At 35.1% G+C, this 15,595-nt stretch overlaps 1 protein-coding gene across 5 annotated transcripts in view; it reads right to left on the bottom strand.

The window, feature by feature from the left end:
- The window catches only part of EPB41L5 (erythrocyte membrane protein band 4.1 like 5), a 157,619-nt gene that overhangs the window by 92,307 nt on the left and 49,717 nt on the right, over positions 1-15,595 (bottom strand). For all 5 annotated transcript variants that reach the window (XR_006820281.1, XR_006820282.1, XM_046019079.1 and 2 more), the window contains exons 11-14: positions 13,650-13,719; positions 9,090-9,259; positions 7,920-8,026; positions 6,442-6,469 (exon numbers count right to left, since the gene is read on the bottom strand). Coding sequence is in view for 3 of the 5 variants with exons in the window: in XM_046019079.1 (XP_045875035.1) it covers positions 6,442-6,469; positions 7,920-8,026; positions 9,090-9,259; positions 13,650-13,719 (375 nt within the window). In the remaining 2 variants the exon portion in view is untranslated. The remainder of the gene's footprint in view (positions 1-6,441; positions 6,470-7,919; positions 8,027-9,089; positions 9,260-13,649; positions 13,720-15,595) is intronic.

Raw genomic sequence — 15,595 nt, 5'->3', positions numbered from 1 at the left:
TCAACTAAGATAACTGAAAATATGTTCACACACACACACTCCTGAAAAGTGAGAAAATAATTCACTAATTTAATGCAAGCACTACGTTCCAGGAAAAAGAGATAGGGAATTAAATGTATTCAATCCTTTATTTTTAAATTATTGTCTTTCAGGGATAAGGAAAGAACACTTAAGGCACCCCAAGGAGATTAAAAGGAAACCACTGCCAGTACCTAGCAGGCACAGATCTCTTCATAGAAGTATTTAAGAATATCATACCCAAGGACGCCTGAGTGGCTCAGTCAGTTAAGTACCTGCCTTCGGCTCAGGTCATGATCCCAGGGTTCTGGGATCGAGTCCTACATCTGGCTCCTTGCTCAGCAGGGAGCCCTGCTTCATCCTCTGCCTGCCGCTTCCCCTGCCTGTGCTCTCTCTCCAACAAACAATAGATACCTCTTTAAAACAAATAAGCAAAAAATATTATACACAGTCAAGATTTCATTATAGTAAAAGGAAATGGGCAGGGGTGCCTGGGTGGTTCAGCTGGTTAAGTATCTGCCTTCAGCTCAGGTCATGATCTCAGGGACCTGGGATCAAACCCCAGGGAGCCTATTTCTCCCTCTCCCTGTGTCTCTCCCCCTGCTTGTGCCTGCTCTCTCTCTCACGCACATAAATAAAATCTTAAAAAAAAAAAAAAGGAAAAGGAAATGGGCAAAGCTTCTCAAACAAAACTCTGAATACAGCATCTAGAAGCCTTTCTTAGAGGGGTGGGAACAAAATAAAAACAACCTGATGAAAGACAACCAATTAAGAAAGAACTCAAGAATGAAGAGGCTGGGGCGCCTGGGTGTCTCAGTTGGTTAAGCGTCTGCCTTCAGCTCAGGTCATGATCCCAGAGTCCCCACCATCAGGGTCCCTGCTCAGTGGGAGTCTGTCTCCCTCTGAGGCTCCCCCCTGAATTTTTCAACTACCCAACCCCCTGCTCAGGCTCTTTCTCTCAAACAAATGAATAAAATCTTAAAAAAAAAAAAAAAAAAAAGAATGAAGAGGCCTTGCTAAAGGCTAGGTGATGAGAAGTGAACCCATTTTATATCTTATTTTTTATTACCTATATCTCTATTACAAATTGAGTCACCAGAACTTGCAGTAGCCTGGGTTCAAATCCAAGTTGTGCCACTACCACTAGTTCTACTCTCTAAACCTCAGGTTCTTCATTTGCATGAAACTGTTAGGAGAATTAAATGCATTAATATTAGCAAAACACAAAGAACAGTGATAATAAAACTGACCAAAAAAACAAACAAACATAAAAAAAAAAATACTGGTTAGTGTATAACTGTTGTCAACACAATTGCAAAGTATATACCTGTCAGGCACGATTTCTTTTGGCTAATGTTGCTGCTCCCAGAACACATAATGCTGGTTTAAGTAACCCATGATCCCAGATATTATGAAATCTCATCCAACCTGCTGGATGAGGCCCTCGGTTACCCTTTGAAGGTTTTCCTTTAACTGAGAATAACTCTAGCAAGTGATAAATACAATAATCAATAATGAATAATTATAATTATATGAATAATTAGTAACGATTATTCATTAATAATAATTAATACATAATACCATGAAAAAAGTGCTTATAATATAGATCTTAATGAGATCATAGCCCCATTTTCAAATAATTTGAAATGTAGGAAGCATTATTTTCTCATAATTACACACATTCTTCACTTCCGCTGAAAGCAGGAATGAGTAAGTAGGAATGAATACTTCTCATTACTGATCTAATTCAAGCTTCCCCTTTCAAAGGACTATCTGTAATAACTGACCCCTTTGCTCTTATATGCTCTGTATTCATCACTTCCTCCTCCATTCCTTTTTCTCCTCTCTTTTCTATCTTCAAGATTCTGTCAGCTAAGCCTGTAAAAAAAGTTCTAATCACTGAAATGTGATCTATTCTTTATAATGTCACCTCTTCTTAGGATATTTTTTTATTAGTTAAGACCCATGGGGAATAGTTAGGAGATAACATAGTATAAGGAAAACCACTGACATCAGCCAATTTAAAAACCTGTTACTCAAATAGGCACAGTACAAGGTCAAGAAGCTTTTTAGGTCAAATAGCTGTGCTTTTTCAAACAGTACTGTTTTCCATGGTTCACTGGAGCAAAACTGTTCATGCAAACAGAACTACAAGGGCAAGAATGAAAGGGCATTCATGCCAGTCCAAACTCAGGTTCTCTCAAGCAGTGTTATAAAGAGTATTAAATAACCTTTGGGAGAGCTGGGTCCCCCTCTACATTTCGTATCTAGAAGTTTATTGTAAAAAATAATAACTAAGTATCATTGCTTACATATCCCATTTCTATTGTGTTTTCCAGAGCCAAAGCATTTTTCAAGCGAAGATAATAAAACTTCATTATTAAAATTAAATTAATTTTAATTCTAAGAAAAAGACTATATAGTCATACTTAAGTTTTTGGTCAGAAATGTGTATCTCAAAAAAAAGTTTTTAAATTTTTTTAAAGATTCTTTTTTAAAGATTATTTGAGACAGAGAGACACAGAGAGAGAGAGAGAGGATACATGTGTTCATGAGTGGTGGGGAGGGGCAGAGGGAGAAGCAAACTCCCCACTAAGCAAGGAGCCCCAAACTGGGGGTGAGGACCCGGAGATCATGACCTGAGCCAAAGACAGACACTTAACTGACTGAGAGACCCAGGCACCCCTCAAAAAATTTTTAAAGGACAAATCCTTGCAAATAAAAACCTGGATTTTTCAACTACATATTATTGCTTGAATAATATGTTTATATTTCTGTTAACATTTCTGGTAAATTCACCAGGTTATCTTCCTTATTTTAAGCTCTAATACTCTGTACCAGTCTCCTTTTCAGGTAAGCAAGACATACTCCATTAAACAAAAAACTAACAAAATAGTTTAAAAAGTACAAAATACCTCTAACATTTTCCCATCATTTTTCTTAAAAGCATAGCCTAAAAGTAACTACAATGAAAGTAAAAGTGTACAATTCAGGAAAGGCAGAAATCTAATTAAAAATTCACAATAGAGAGAATAGCTCACTTCCTCCGTACTCTATTCATTGATTTATTTTTAACAGTCTACTGACAGCTAAAGAAACTTCAGGAGAAGTGCTTTTGTGATGAATCACTAATCACAGCCCAACTTTACTGGTTTTCCAAGTTGGGGGAAAAATGCATCTCAGGGAGACGCTAACCACACTCAGTATCTCAAATCAAACGATTTCTCTTTATGAAGAAGCTCTAGTTATACATCCACTATATAAGAGTAGACAAATTCAAGAGTTAACTAGATTTGCAAGTATGTCCTGAATCTGATACTCTGACGGACATTCCAGGAAACTGACACATACCAATAGTTAAGCATTATATGAAACTATACATTGTAATATGTACTATTAAAATTAATTGAGCCACCAGAAGTAGAAGTTCTGGAATGGTGGTTTGAGGACTCTCTACCGAGTGAAACAAACATTTATCTAGTGAAAATTATTTTTAAGAACAATCATGAAAAAGCACACATTAGTGAATAAACATTTATTCAAGAAAATATACTAAATCTCATAGCTGAGTCTGGCATTTGAGCCACAATTTGCTCTCATTCCCCGTTGCCCCAAGTTCAATGTGGTAAAAGCTTTACTCCACATGAGTGTGGCCAAAAAGATAGAACTCTCTCTAGGCAATCCACTTAAATCAGCTATTTTAAATACATGCAGGAAATTTAAAAAAAAAAAAAAATCTAAAGAAGTATAGGAACACAGTCTCCACAAAGGAAAATATCATTAAACAGAAAATTTATAAATAAGACTCAAATAGAAATTCTCGACTTGAAATGTACAATAACGGAAATATAAAATTCACTGAAAGGACACAACAGGAGATTTGAGCAGATGGAAGAATCAATGACTTGAGGACAGGTCACCTGAGATTATCTAGTCTTGAGTAAGAGAAAGAAAAAGAGTGAAGAAAAATGAACAGAAACTCAGATACCTGTGAGACACCATCACATATAACAACAGGTATGTAATGGCAGTCCAAGAAGGAGGGGTAAGAAAGGAAAAGAAAGATCATTTCAAGAAATAATGGCTAAGAACTTCCCAAATTTGGTAAAGTAATAAACCATGGAGAAGCAACCAGAATAAAAATGGACTGCCAATCAAACAAAATAGAATTACTAGAAATTCAAAAAAAAAAAAATTACTAGAGAAAACAAAACAAAAAAAATTACTAGAGAAAAAGAGTGACATTTCATCATAATAAAAGAATCATACAATTATAAATATATACAGACAACTAAATGACAATAATTGGAGACTTTAAAACCTTGCTCTTAACAATGGATTACTCAGCAAAAGGTCAATAATGAAACAGAAGTCCTGAGTAGTATAAAACCAACCAGATCTAACAGACATTTATAGAACATTACACTCAACAACAGAATATACATTCTTCTCAAGGGCATACAATTTTCTGAGATACATCTTATGTTAAGCCATAAAAAAAGTTTCAATTAAAATGTATAAGGATCAACATCATACAAAGTATGTTTTCTAACCATGTGGAATAAAAGTACAAAAAAAAGAGGAAAATTTAAGATAGTCACAAATATGTGGAAATCAAGGAACACATTCCCAAGTAACCAAAGAGTGAAGGACGAAATCAAAAGAGAAACTGGAAAATAATCTGGTATAAATAAAAATAAAAATACAACATACCAAATTTATGAAATGTTATTAAAGCAGTCCCTGGAGGAAAATCTATAGCAACAAATGTTTTGTATGAAAAAAGAATCAGGGGCATCTGGGTGGCTCAGGTGGTTAAGCATCTGCCTTTGGCTCAGGTCATGATCTCAGGATCCTGAGATGGAGCCCCAAATCGGGCTCCCTGCTCAGTAGGGGAGTCAGCTTCTCCCCCTCCCTCTGCCTCCTCCCCACTGCTCAGGCTCTGTCTGTCTCTCTCTTTCTAAAATAAATAAATAAACTCTTTAAAAGAAAAAAAAAAAAAAAAAAAGAATAAGGGCACCTGGATGATCAGTCAGGTAAATGTCCAACTCTTGATTTTGGTTTAAGTCATGATGTCAGGGTCGTGAGAACAAACCCTTCATTGGACTCCTAAGCTCAGCGCAGAGTCTGCTTGTCCCTGACCCTAGTCCCTTGCCTGCCCCCCAACAACAACAACGCACTCTCTCTCAAATAAATAATTTAGAAAAAAATAAAAAATAAAAATAAAAATCTCAAATAAATAACCTATTTTCCCACATTAAGACACCAGAAAAAGAAAAGCAAATTAAACCTAAAGAAAGTATAAGAAATGAAATAATGTATCAGAGGCTGGCTCAGTGGGTATAGCATACAACTCTTGATCTTGGGGTCATGGGTTCAAGCCCCACACTGGGTGTGGACCCTACTTAAAATATTAAAAATTTTTTAAAAATTTTTAAAAAGAAATAATTTATCAGAGTGGAAATTAATAAACTTGAAAAATAGGTAAGAATCAAAAGCTGGTTCTTTGAAAAGGCCCAGAAAATGGGCAAACCTTTACCTCAACTGACCAAGGAGGGAAAAACCCCTCCAATCACTAAAATTAGAAATGAACAAGGGGACATCACTACCTACCTTAGAGAAATAAAAAGGAAAAGGAAATAAACATGAACAACTGCATGCCACCAATCAGATAGCTTAGATGAAATGGACAAATTCCAGAAAGACAGAAATTCCCAAACTGAGTCAAAATGAAAAATAAATCTGAATGATCTGTAACAAGAGACTGAAGTACGAATTTTTAAAACTTCATACAAAGAGAAAGTCCAGGCAAGATGGCCTTTATAATAGTGAATTCTATCATATATTTAAAGAAGAATGACAATTCTTTTATAAATTCTTCCCCCCAAAACAAGAAGGAAACACTTTCAACTCATTCTGTGAAGCCAGAATTATCCTGATACCAAATCCGGTGAAGAATTACAGGAAAACTACAGACCAGTATCTTTTATAAATATACACTATACAAATCCACAACAAAATGCTAGTGAACCAAAACCAGCAACATATGATATAAAGAATTATACACCATGACCAAGTGGGGCTTATCCCAGGAATAAAATTAATTGCTTATCTGCAAATAAACCTTTGTTCTTTAAGCTTCTGTGTACAAGAACCCTAATTAATCTTCAGTTACAGGCCAATAACAAATGTATGTCATTCTCATTACAAATAGCACCCCCACCCCTGCCTTTATTTCTTTAAACTGCTTTATTTTTCTTAGTGTCAGTTTTATCGGGAATTATGTTTATTTTTTTTTCCCTGCTATATTCCCAATGCTCAGGGAAACAACATGTTGACAAGTCTTCAACAAATATTTGTTTAATTAATGACAGCAACTACATAAATGCTAAATTCTAAATTCTGTTCCTGAATTGAACTCACCTGAGTTCTTCAGGTTTTGGTGTGCTTCCTGACAGAGGGGAAAAAAAAAAAGAAAATGTCCCATTAGTTTCCACTTATATGACAAACTGCTTCACTATTCATAAAAGTGTATCTAGGCAGTTTTTAAGCCATATTTCCCACTTACAGATTTAAAATCATCACTTCACAAAGTGTTCTAGGATTCACATCATTAAAAATCAATAATGACAATTACTTCCATTTTAAAAATAAAGCAATAAAATACCATCTTCTTTTAAAACAGAACCACCTGCAAGCCTCCTAGAGTGAGATTAAGTGGTGGGGCGCCTGGGTGGCTCAGTGGGTTGTTAAGCCTCTGCCTTCAGCTCAGGTCATGATCCCAGGGTCCTGAGATCGAGCCTTACATCAGAGTCTCTGCTCAGCAGGGAGCCTGCTTCCTCCTCTCTCTCTGCCTGCCTCTCTGCCTACTTGTGTTCTATCTGTCAAATAAATAAGTAAAATCTTTAAAAACAAAAAATTAAAAAAAAACAAAAAAAACCCACTGTCAGTGGAAAATAAGGGTTAACTCACGGTTTCAAATCATCACAAACTAAAGTGGTTTCATTAAAAGGTATGTATTATTTAATTTGTACGCCAAACAAAAATTATGAATATAAATGAGTTTTTTATGCCAAACATCAGGTCATGGCAGATGTTTCTGGACAACCGGGATGACCCTAATCAGACATACTTAAAATTCCATCTGTAGTTTAAAACAAACTCAGACAAAACCAAACACAAGTTTCAGTTTCTCAAGTAAATCATGTTTTTTATTACATAATTAAAGCAACTTAAATATATATTGATGTTTAAATTTAAACTCTATTTTTAAAGAATCCTAATATTATAATGCTATATGAAATCATTTTTACTTAAAATTTATTCAACATATAAAAGTGGGTTTTTTTTAAGTTCCTAAGGGTATTTGAGAGATTACTATTAATGAAATCTGGAAGTCAAAAAGAGAATGGAAAGTGTTACTCCACAGAATAATGTTAATATGAACAAAAGTGAACACAAACTCAAAATAGTATCTGAACTGGGATTAACATAAAGTTTAATGTCAGCAACAATACAGGCAATCTTTTCTTCCATTTTCGTTTGTTCTTTAAAAAAAAATATTTTACTTATTTATTTACTTGAGCGAGAGAGAGAGAGAGAGAGGGATCACGAGCAGGCGGTAGGGGTTGACAGAGAACCAGGGAGCCTGATGTAGGACTCAATCCCAGGACCCTGAAATCATGACCGGAGCCAAAGGCATATACTTAAATGACTGAGCCACCCAGGCGCCCCCCCCTTTTATTTTCTTACACTGATTGTGTCATAACCAAAGTTAATAAATAAGAGTACTTCAGTTGACTGGAATTAACAAATTCAGGTAACTTCCTTTCAAGTAAACATTATCAGCACATGATGGATGTTACGGAAGAACAGTCTTTTGAAACAAGGTTGCATCTCACCCTTCATTTGTAGAGTTCTTCTAGAGTATCGTTTGCTGGGTCTTCTTTCAAAGGATGCTGATCTTCTTGGTTTATTGGTTTTTGTGGTCTGATACTCAGTTTTCCCACTAAAATAAATGAGGCATATTAAGAGGAATAAGACAATGTAAGGCCTACAATAATCAGATACCCATGAGAGAAAGTCTACATTAAGTTTTTCTTAAAAGAACCATCCTGAGCTTCATCCTGAAGGAACTACTACTAATAGCCTTGATGTCTCTCTTTCCACATCATTTTTCTACCTTTAGGCTTGTGTGAAATATGCAACATGCAAATTATACTGTTTTTCCATAAGCATGCATGTGCCTAGGAATGTACTGAATAACTTTGGAGTATCTGTATTTTTATGCAACTCCTTTCCTCTCCCCATTCACTCACCTCATGCACAGTTTGCAATTAACTCAAGGTTTTGTTATTTTTCTAATTGTGATACACTTTTCAGAGTAATTTTCCAGGAATATTTAAAACTATTTTCCCACTCTCTTTGATTTTCACTTAAATTTTGTTAAGAAAATGCCTCCTCACTTATAATATAGGTAGAATAGAAATTACCTCACACATGAGATAATTCATGATCCTCACACAATCAACTTGCTACAATATTGATTATTATCCATCTGTTTTTTAAATCACAGTGACTCTCAGGGCATGCTTAAAACTCAATCAATAATCTACTCTCAGGTAAACCAAAACATTTTTAATTTATGGCCAACACATAAGGAATCTATAAAAATAACATAACTTCAGATTTATAAAAAACCAGAAATGTTACCCAGATTAATTTTCCTCTCAGTGCACAATAAATACCCTTTTTCTTTATGGCATTCAGCTATTGCATGGAGACTCCTTAAAACTCTTATTATATGAATTGAAATCGGGGGTTAATTAATATATAAAGTACATGTCAGACAGATATAAAATCCATGATACCAGTACAATGCTTTCCTGTCTATTTCAGAAATTGCAACCAGTAACAGTATCACTTTGTCTTTTATTTTGGCCTGTAGAAAACATGGCAAACCACTTTATTTCTCTATACCTTTGTTTCTACATCTGTAAAATGAGAGGTTAGCCTACAGTTTTCAGCTTTATGAAGAACGCAAGATATAGCAAGCAGCTATTGACATTCACCTGTATCTAAATCGTGATCCTAGTCGAATAAATCCCGATCGATGAGAACTCTTTTGGACCGGGCCTCGGAGACGAAAGAACGCATGATGTTCCACAGCACATTTCCATAAATGCTTGCATGCTTTTGGATGATCCAGTCTAAAGACAAACGTATGCTCCTGCTCTTTGCCCTGAAAAAGAAAAGGATTTAAAGAGAGGTAATTACTAGCTCCAACAGTTCTGCCCCTTGTTACTCAGCTACAAATACAAAATACCAAGAATCAAATAATAAAGCATCCAGTTTCCTCTCTGAAACTCACTCTATAGCTACCTACATTAAAAGGCAGAGTTGAAATTAAGCGGTCCATTTTCACAGCCAATATAAAATTATTCTTAAAAGAGTCCTTTCTACTTATGTGATCTCATTTCTCAGAGAAACAAAAACTGAGGCTTTATTTGCCACACTTTGGGATAATATATAATTATAATATAAAGGATCATACAAGATCTGGCAATATCTATCAAAAAACTTAAAAATGTGCATGCTATTCATCACAGTAACCGTACTTGCAGGATTCTAATGATAATAATTAACATTCACAGGCACTTTTCAAAGGATTTCATATGGATTAATTCAATGAGCAGATACTATAATTAGCTCTGTTTTACAGATAAGGAAACTGAAGTTCAAGAAATAAAGCCCAAGGTCACAAAGAAGAAACCAGAATTTGAACCTATTTGTGCTCCAGAGACTGTCTGTAACAACTAAGCTTTACCACCTCTCTAAGGAAAAAGGTTTTAACACTAAAATTTATATTCAAAAGATTTTCTTCACAATCTCATTTATAATAGTAAAAATTGGCATAAAACCTGAAATGTCCAAAATGAGAGAAATTATCAAGGAAATAATAACATCTTTTTAAAACTATACAAAAAGATAAATGAATAAAAGATGACTGTAGTAGTATTTATTCATACTACAGAATACTATATTTAAAATGAACGGATTGATCTACATGGCTACATCTGTTTAGGTAAAACAGGAAACTGCAAAAAAGAAAATATATATATATATGATTTATGCAAATTTTAAAACAATTCCACCATGTGTTATGATGTCTTTATATTTGGACAAAGAAAGTATGAGAATGGTACCCTCCAAGAATGATGGCCAGCTACAGGGAAGAAAGGGGACAAACCAGAGGGTTAGACCTCAGCTGTACTGAATACACTATTACTAATTTACCTTTCTAAGAGAGAATTCTAAAGCAGCAATGACAAAAATGTTAATCTAGATGAGTGACATGGATATTACATTTAAGATTTTTTGCACTTTCCAGTATACTTTCAGTATTTTATAAATTAAACTATTTTGTTACTTTAAAACATTACATAAACTCTATATGTAGTTTTTTCATGACTCCAATATAGGCAAAGATTCTTAAATTTTAAGACTCAGAAAGTACTGACCAGAAAGGAAGAAAATTTATGAATTCTATTACTTTAAAATTAAAAATGCTCTATCCAAAACATGCTATTTTTTAAAAAAGATTTTACTTATTTGACACAGAGAGAGAGAGAGATCACAAGTGGGCAGAGAGGCAGGCGGGGGTGAGGGGGGAGGGAAGCAGGCTCCCAGCTGAGCATAAAGCCCGATGTGGAGCTCAATCCCAGGACCCCGAGATCATGACCTGAGCCGAAGGCAGCGGCTTAACCCACTGAGCCACCCAGGTGCCCCCAAAACATACTATTAAGGGAGTCAAAAGAAGCCAAGGAGAAGATACTTACAACACATATTATCTGCAAAGGACTAATGTTCAGAATACATAAAGAACTTCAATGAGGAAGAAAGCACATGACCCAACAAAAAAAATGAGCAAAAGACTTGAACAGGCACTTCATAAAAGAGAATACCCAAATACTCAGTAAATACGTAAGTAAGTGCTAAACAGTCACATGAATTGCAAAAATGAAAAAAAAAAAGAATACCAAACATTAGCCAAAAAAAAAAGGGAACTCTCATACTGCAGGTGAAAATGTATATGTATAATATGAATATGTATAATAATAATATGTATATGTATAAACACTTTTGAAAACAGTTTGATAGTATCCACAAAAGCCAAACATGTACTTATCCTAGCCTTTAGAGCAATATTCCTAAGGGCTATAAACTAACAACTCAAATGTCCATCAACATCAGGATGGATAAAAAAGCGTGGTCTATAAGTAAAATGGAATACTATAGAATAGTAAAAGAATGAGCCAATTACAGCAATCTGCTACAAGAGGGCTGCGGCTCACAAATGCAATGTTTAAATACAGAAGTCAGACAAAAAGGGAACAGTCAGTCCAGTTTCACTTAGATAAAGTTCAAAACATAAACAAAAACCAATGTATGGTGTTAAAGTCAGGAGAATGGTTGTTATCCTTGGAGGCCTGTACCTGGTGGGAGGCACAAAAGAAAGCATATCCCTACATCAGTGTTCTATTTATTTCTCCAGGTGCTGGTCAACACAATAGGTTGTTTGTGAAAATCCAACAAGCTGCACACTTGTTTTTGCACTTATCTGAATACATGTTACACTTCAATAAAACTTACAAGCAGAAAATACACACAGAAAAAAAATGGGAAAGCATGTAACCTCAAAGTAGGAAAAATCCTTGAAAGATTGCCATGAAAGATTAGTAAATTTGCCTACTTAAAATTTTTTTAAGTACGTGGCAAAAATCATAATTAAGTAATGTTAAAAGACAACTACTATAGAAAATATTTACAGTTTCTATCACAAAGGGCAAAACCAGTAAGAAAAAGGCCAAATGACAAAATGGGCAAGGATATCTATGAATAGAGTTTGGAGAAAAGGAAATACAAAGAACTCAAATATATGAAAAGATGTTCAACATCACTCATAATAACAGAAATAAAAAATCACACCTACAATGAAATTCCATTTTCCATCTTTCAGATAAAACTGACAACTCCTTCTGAGGAAAGAAGTTTGATCCTTGATAGGCTCTCTGTATCCACGACAAATGCACATTTGAACCAGCAAATTCACCTCCAGGAAATTATCCTTACAGATACATGCCAATGTACAAATTCTTGCATATATAGTGAATGTTAATGAGAATTTATTAAACAAATTAGGGTACATCCATATAGAATATCGTGCAGTTTAGTTTGTTTTTTTTTTTTTTTTTAAACAAGAACAAAGAAGCATTCTATATAGTCATATGGAAAAAGTTGTAATGTAAAGTTTAAAAAGGATTAGTACAGAACAGTCTAAAAGCATGGTAACTTTGTGTAAAAAAGAACTGATAGACACATTTGTGAGTGCATGTGCATGTGTATAAAATACTTTCAAAAAGATATCCAAAAAGCTAATACTATTTAAGATCAAATCTAAAATGACATTGCTGGGGTGTCTGGGTGGCTCAATGCGTTAAGGCCTCTGCCTTCCGCTCGGGTCATGATCCCAGAGTCCTGGGATCAAGTCCCGTGTCGGGCTCTCTGCTTGGCAGGGAGCCTGCTTCCCTTCCTCTCTCTCTGCCTGCCTCTCTGTCTACTTGTGATCTCTGTCAAATAAATAAATAAAATCTTAAAAAAATAAAATAAAAAATATAAAATGACATTGATTATAAGATGCACAATTATCTTATGGCCCAAATAAGAACAAGTGTCACCAATTAAATTATCACCATATTTCTCTATCACATAGAATTATATTTTATTCTTCTTGAAGAACTTCCTTTAGGTTTAGAGACAAGTATTACTGAATCATGCATGTGCTTATATAAAAAGGAAAATATTTGTAAAATAAATTTTTGGATGGGAAATCTGCCTCTTCTGAGTCATTATCAATTCACCTCTTGATAATATAATGATCATCCTCTATATCATCAATAGACTTCCTTTTAAAATGCTCTCTTGCCTCTATGATTTTCTTCCAAGCTGTGTAATAGGGCAATCCTTTGTATGTGTCTCGGTAATAAAACTTGAAACTTGCAAAATTACGATTTTATTTAATTTTCAGAATCTTCTTTTAGGTTCCCTGCTAAGGAGTCCTTCTCACTCATCACTGTGCATGCAAGTCTCTTTGACATTTGCCCAACTTGCTTTTAATCTATACGTATGTCTTTCAATTTATTCTCTGCATGCAATAAAGTTTTTTATTTATTCACGACTCCGTGAGTTTTGACAAATGCAGGGAGACTACAGACTACCACCAAAATCAGGTTACAGAATAGTTCTCTCATGCCCCCCAATTCTCTATGCTGTTCCTTTGTAGGCAAGCCTCCCCATTCTCCCTAATCCCAAACAATCAGTGATCTGTTCTATTACTACAGGTCTGCCCTTCCCAGATCATCACATAAACGAAACCATACAAGTCATAATGTTCCAAGTCTGGCTCCTTTCATGCATAATGCATTCAAGATACATCCATGTTCTGTGTATCAATTAGGAGCTAGAACTAACAAAAAGAGTAATTCTTAATTTAGAAGGCTTTATTAAAAAATATTAGACTTGAGTTAACACATAACATTGTCATTGTTAAAAAAGTAATGCAAAGTTCCTACCTGATGATCATCTTCTACAACCACAAGGGTTAATTTATTCTTCTTAAAATCCAATCTGGTTATCTTGGGCCTATAACAATATCAGAAGAAAAGCCAGATTTCAAATAAATGTCCTCTAAATGAAAAGAAAATGTTTGTTGTTACTTCTAGCACATTAATCATCTTAACTGCTGAAATGAAAACTGATAAGAGGGTAAACATAACCTGTACTGCCCACCAACAAAGCCTCCAATCTAAAAAATATTTAGGATAACAGAAAAAAACATTTCAAAAGCAGTATCGCTAATAAAACCAATGCAGCACATATATCAGACATTAAAAATGTTAAGAAAGAAAGAAAATGAGGAAATCCATATGTATATTTTATAGACTGCCAGCTATAGTACAGGAGAGTCTCCAGGCCTAGTGTAAAGCACTAACCAACATAAGAACTAAATACAGGAAAGACTATAAAGCTTTGTTAAAAGACACAAAAGAAAACAAATTCTTGATTAGGGCCTTCAACTCTATTTTCTCTATCAATTTTGGTTTGAGAAGTACATCTATAATCTTAAAAAAAATTTTTTTTTTAAAGCCTCACTCTATGGCTCCTTTTCCAACTCTGTCTCCCACCTGTACTGAAATTCTCAACAATCTACCACATATGAATTCTGTACTTCTATGACCTGTGAATGTCAAAACAAAACTTTCATTCTAATTTTCAACTATAACCTATACAAAAAATATAATTGCAAGACATAACTTGTTTACAAAAGTTGTACCAAAACAATAAGTATAATAGGTAGAGGAGGAGGGGAAGAGCTAGCGCTTATTTAAGTGTAACAAATACTTATATAATGCCTATGAAGTATCAGATACTCTTATAAGTGTTGTACATGTATTAATTCAAATGATTCTCACAACAACCTTAAGAAGTGGTACAAAAGATGTTTCCTTTATCTCATGGCCTACAGCATTCTCTGGTCATGAAGTGTGTTCCATCTGCCCACAGGGGCAAGCTGGAACTGTCAGAGAATTAACAATCAAGGACTGGGTAAATAAATACCCCAGAGCTCTTTGACCTATCAAGAGACAATTATGAAGATGTTCCACTGAAGTCTCTCAGAAAGTCCCTAGCAGAGACACCTGGATTCAAAAATAAATATTATCTCCAACTTTTTGAGAGAAATATTATCAACTTTTTGAGAGAAAGTAATTTTCAACCGAAAATTCTCAGTCCAATTACAAAGAAAGCATAAGAGAATAAACAATTTTAGGGTATCCAAGGATTCAAACAATTTACCTCCTACACCCCACTTTGCTTAGGCAGGTACTTGAGGAAACAGATCAGAATTACAGGAATAAGACACAAAGGATCCTAGCTGATAAAACAGATTAAAGCTGCAGAGTAACCTGAAGAACAGACAGTTCCAACTGGAACAGAAGAATCATTCAATGCAACTCTGAGGATGTGAAAGAACATAAGGCTAAGACAAAGGCAGGTAATGCAAATGGTTGTGTAGGATATAGGATGTGTGAGACTAGGGTGGGGAGGGGACAGGAACTCTGGGAAAAACAAAAACCTATACAGGAAAAAAAATAAATGTAACCCCAGTTGTGAGCTCAAGGAGTTTCGGACTGATCAAAAGAAAGACAGGATCACGACAGCAGTATTGTGCAATGAACTTTACTGAGGTGTCCAGACAGGGTTGCATGAAAAGGGAAGTCTTCAACGGGAGACCTTCCAGAGGTGGCTGCACAAAGTTACCACCAAAGCAGGGGAAGTGGGCAAGGCAACTTGTAGGAGAGGGGAATCAGAGAGCGGGCTTAAGTGTTACTGAATGGCATTGGGCAGCAAGCGGGGAGTGTATGGGTCAGAGAGCTCTGAAGGGCAGAGTGGTCTGGGGACTTTCAGAGCTATAGGATTTGCCTTATCTAAGACTAGCAGAAGTCAGGTACATTTGCCT

The sequence above is a fragment of the Meles meles genome, chromosome 9, assembly GCF_922984935.1.
Source record: "Meles meles chromosome 9, mMelMel3.1 paternal haplotype, whole genome shotgun sequence".
Classification (NCBI taxonomy): Eukaryota; Metazoa; Chordata; class Mammalia; order Carnivora; family Mustelidae; genus Meles; species Meles meles.
The sequence above is the reverse complement of the archived record's forward strand: the minus strand, read 5'-3'. Positions and strand labels throughout refer to the sequence as shown.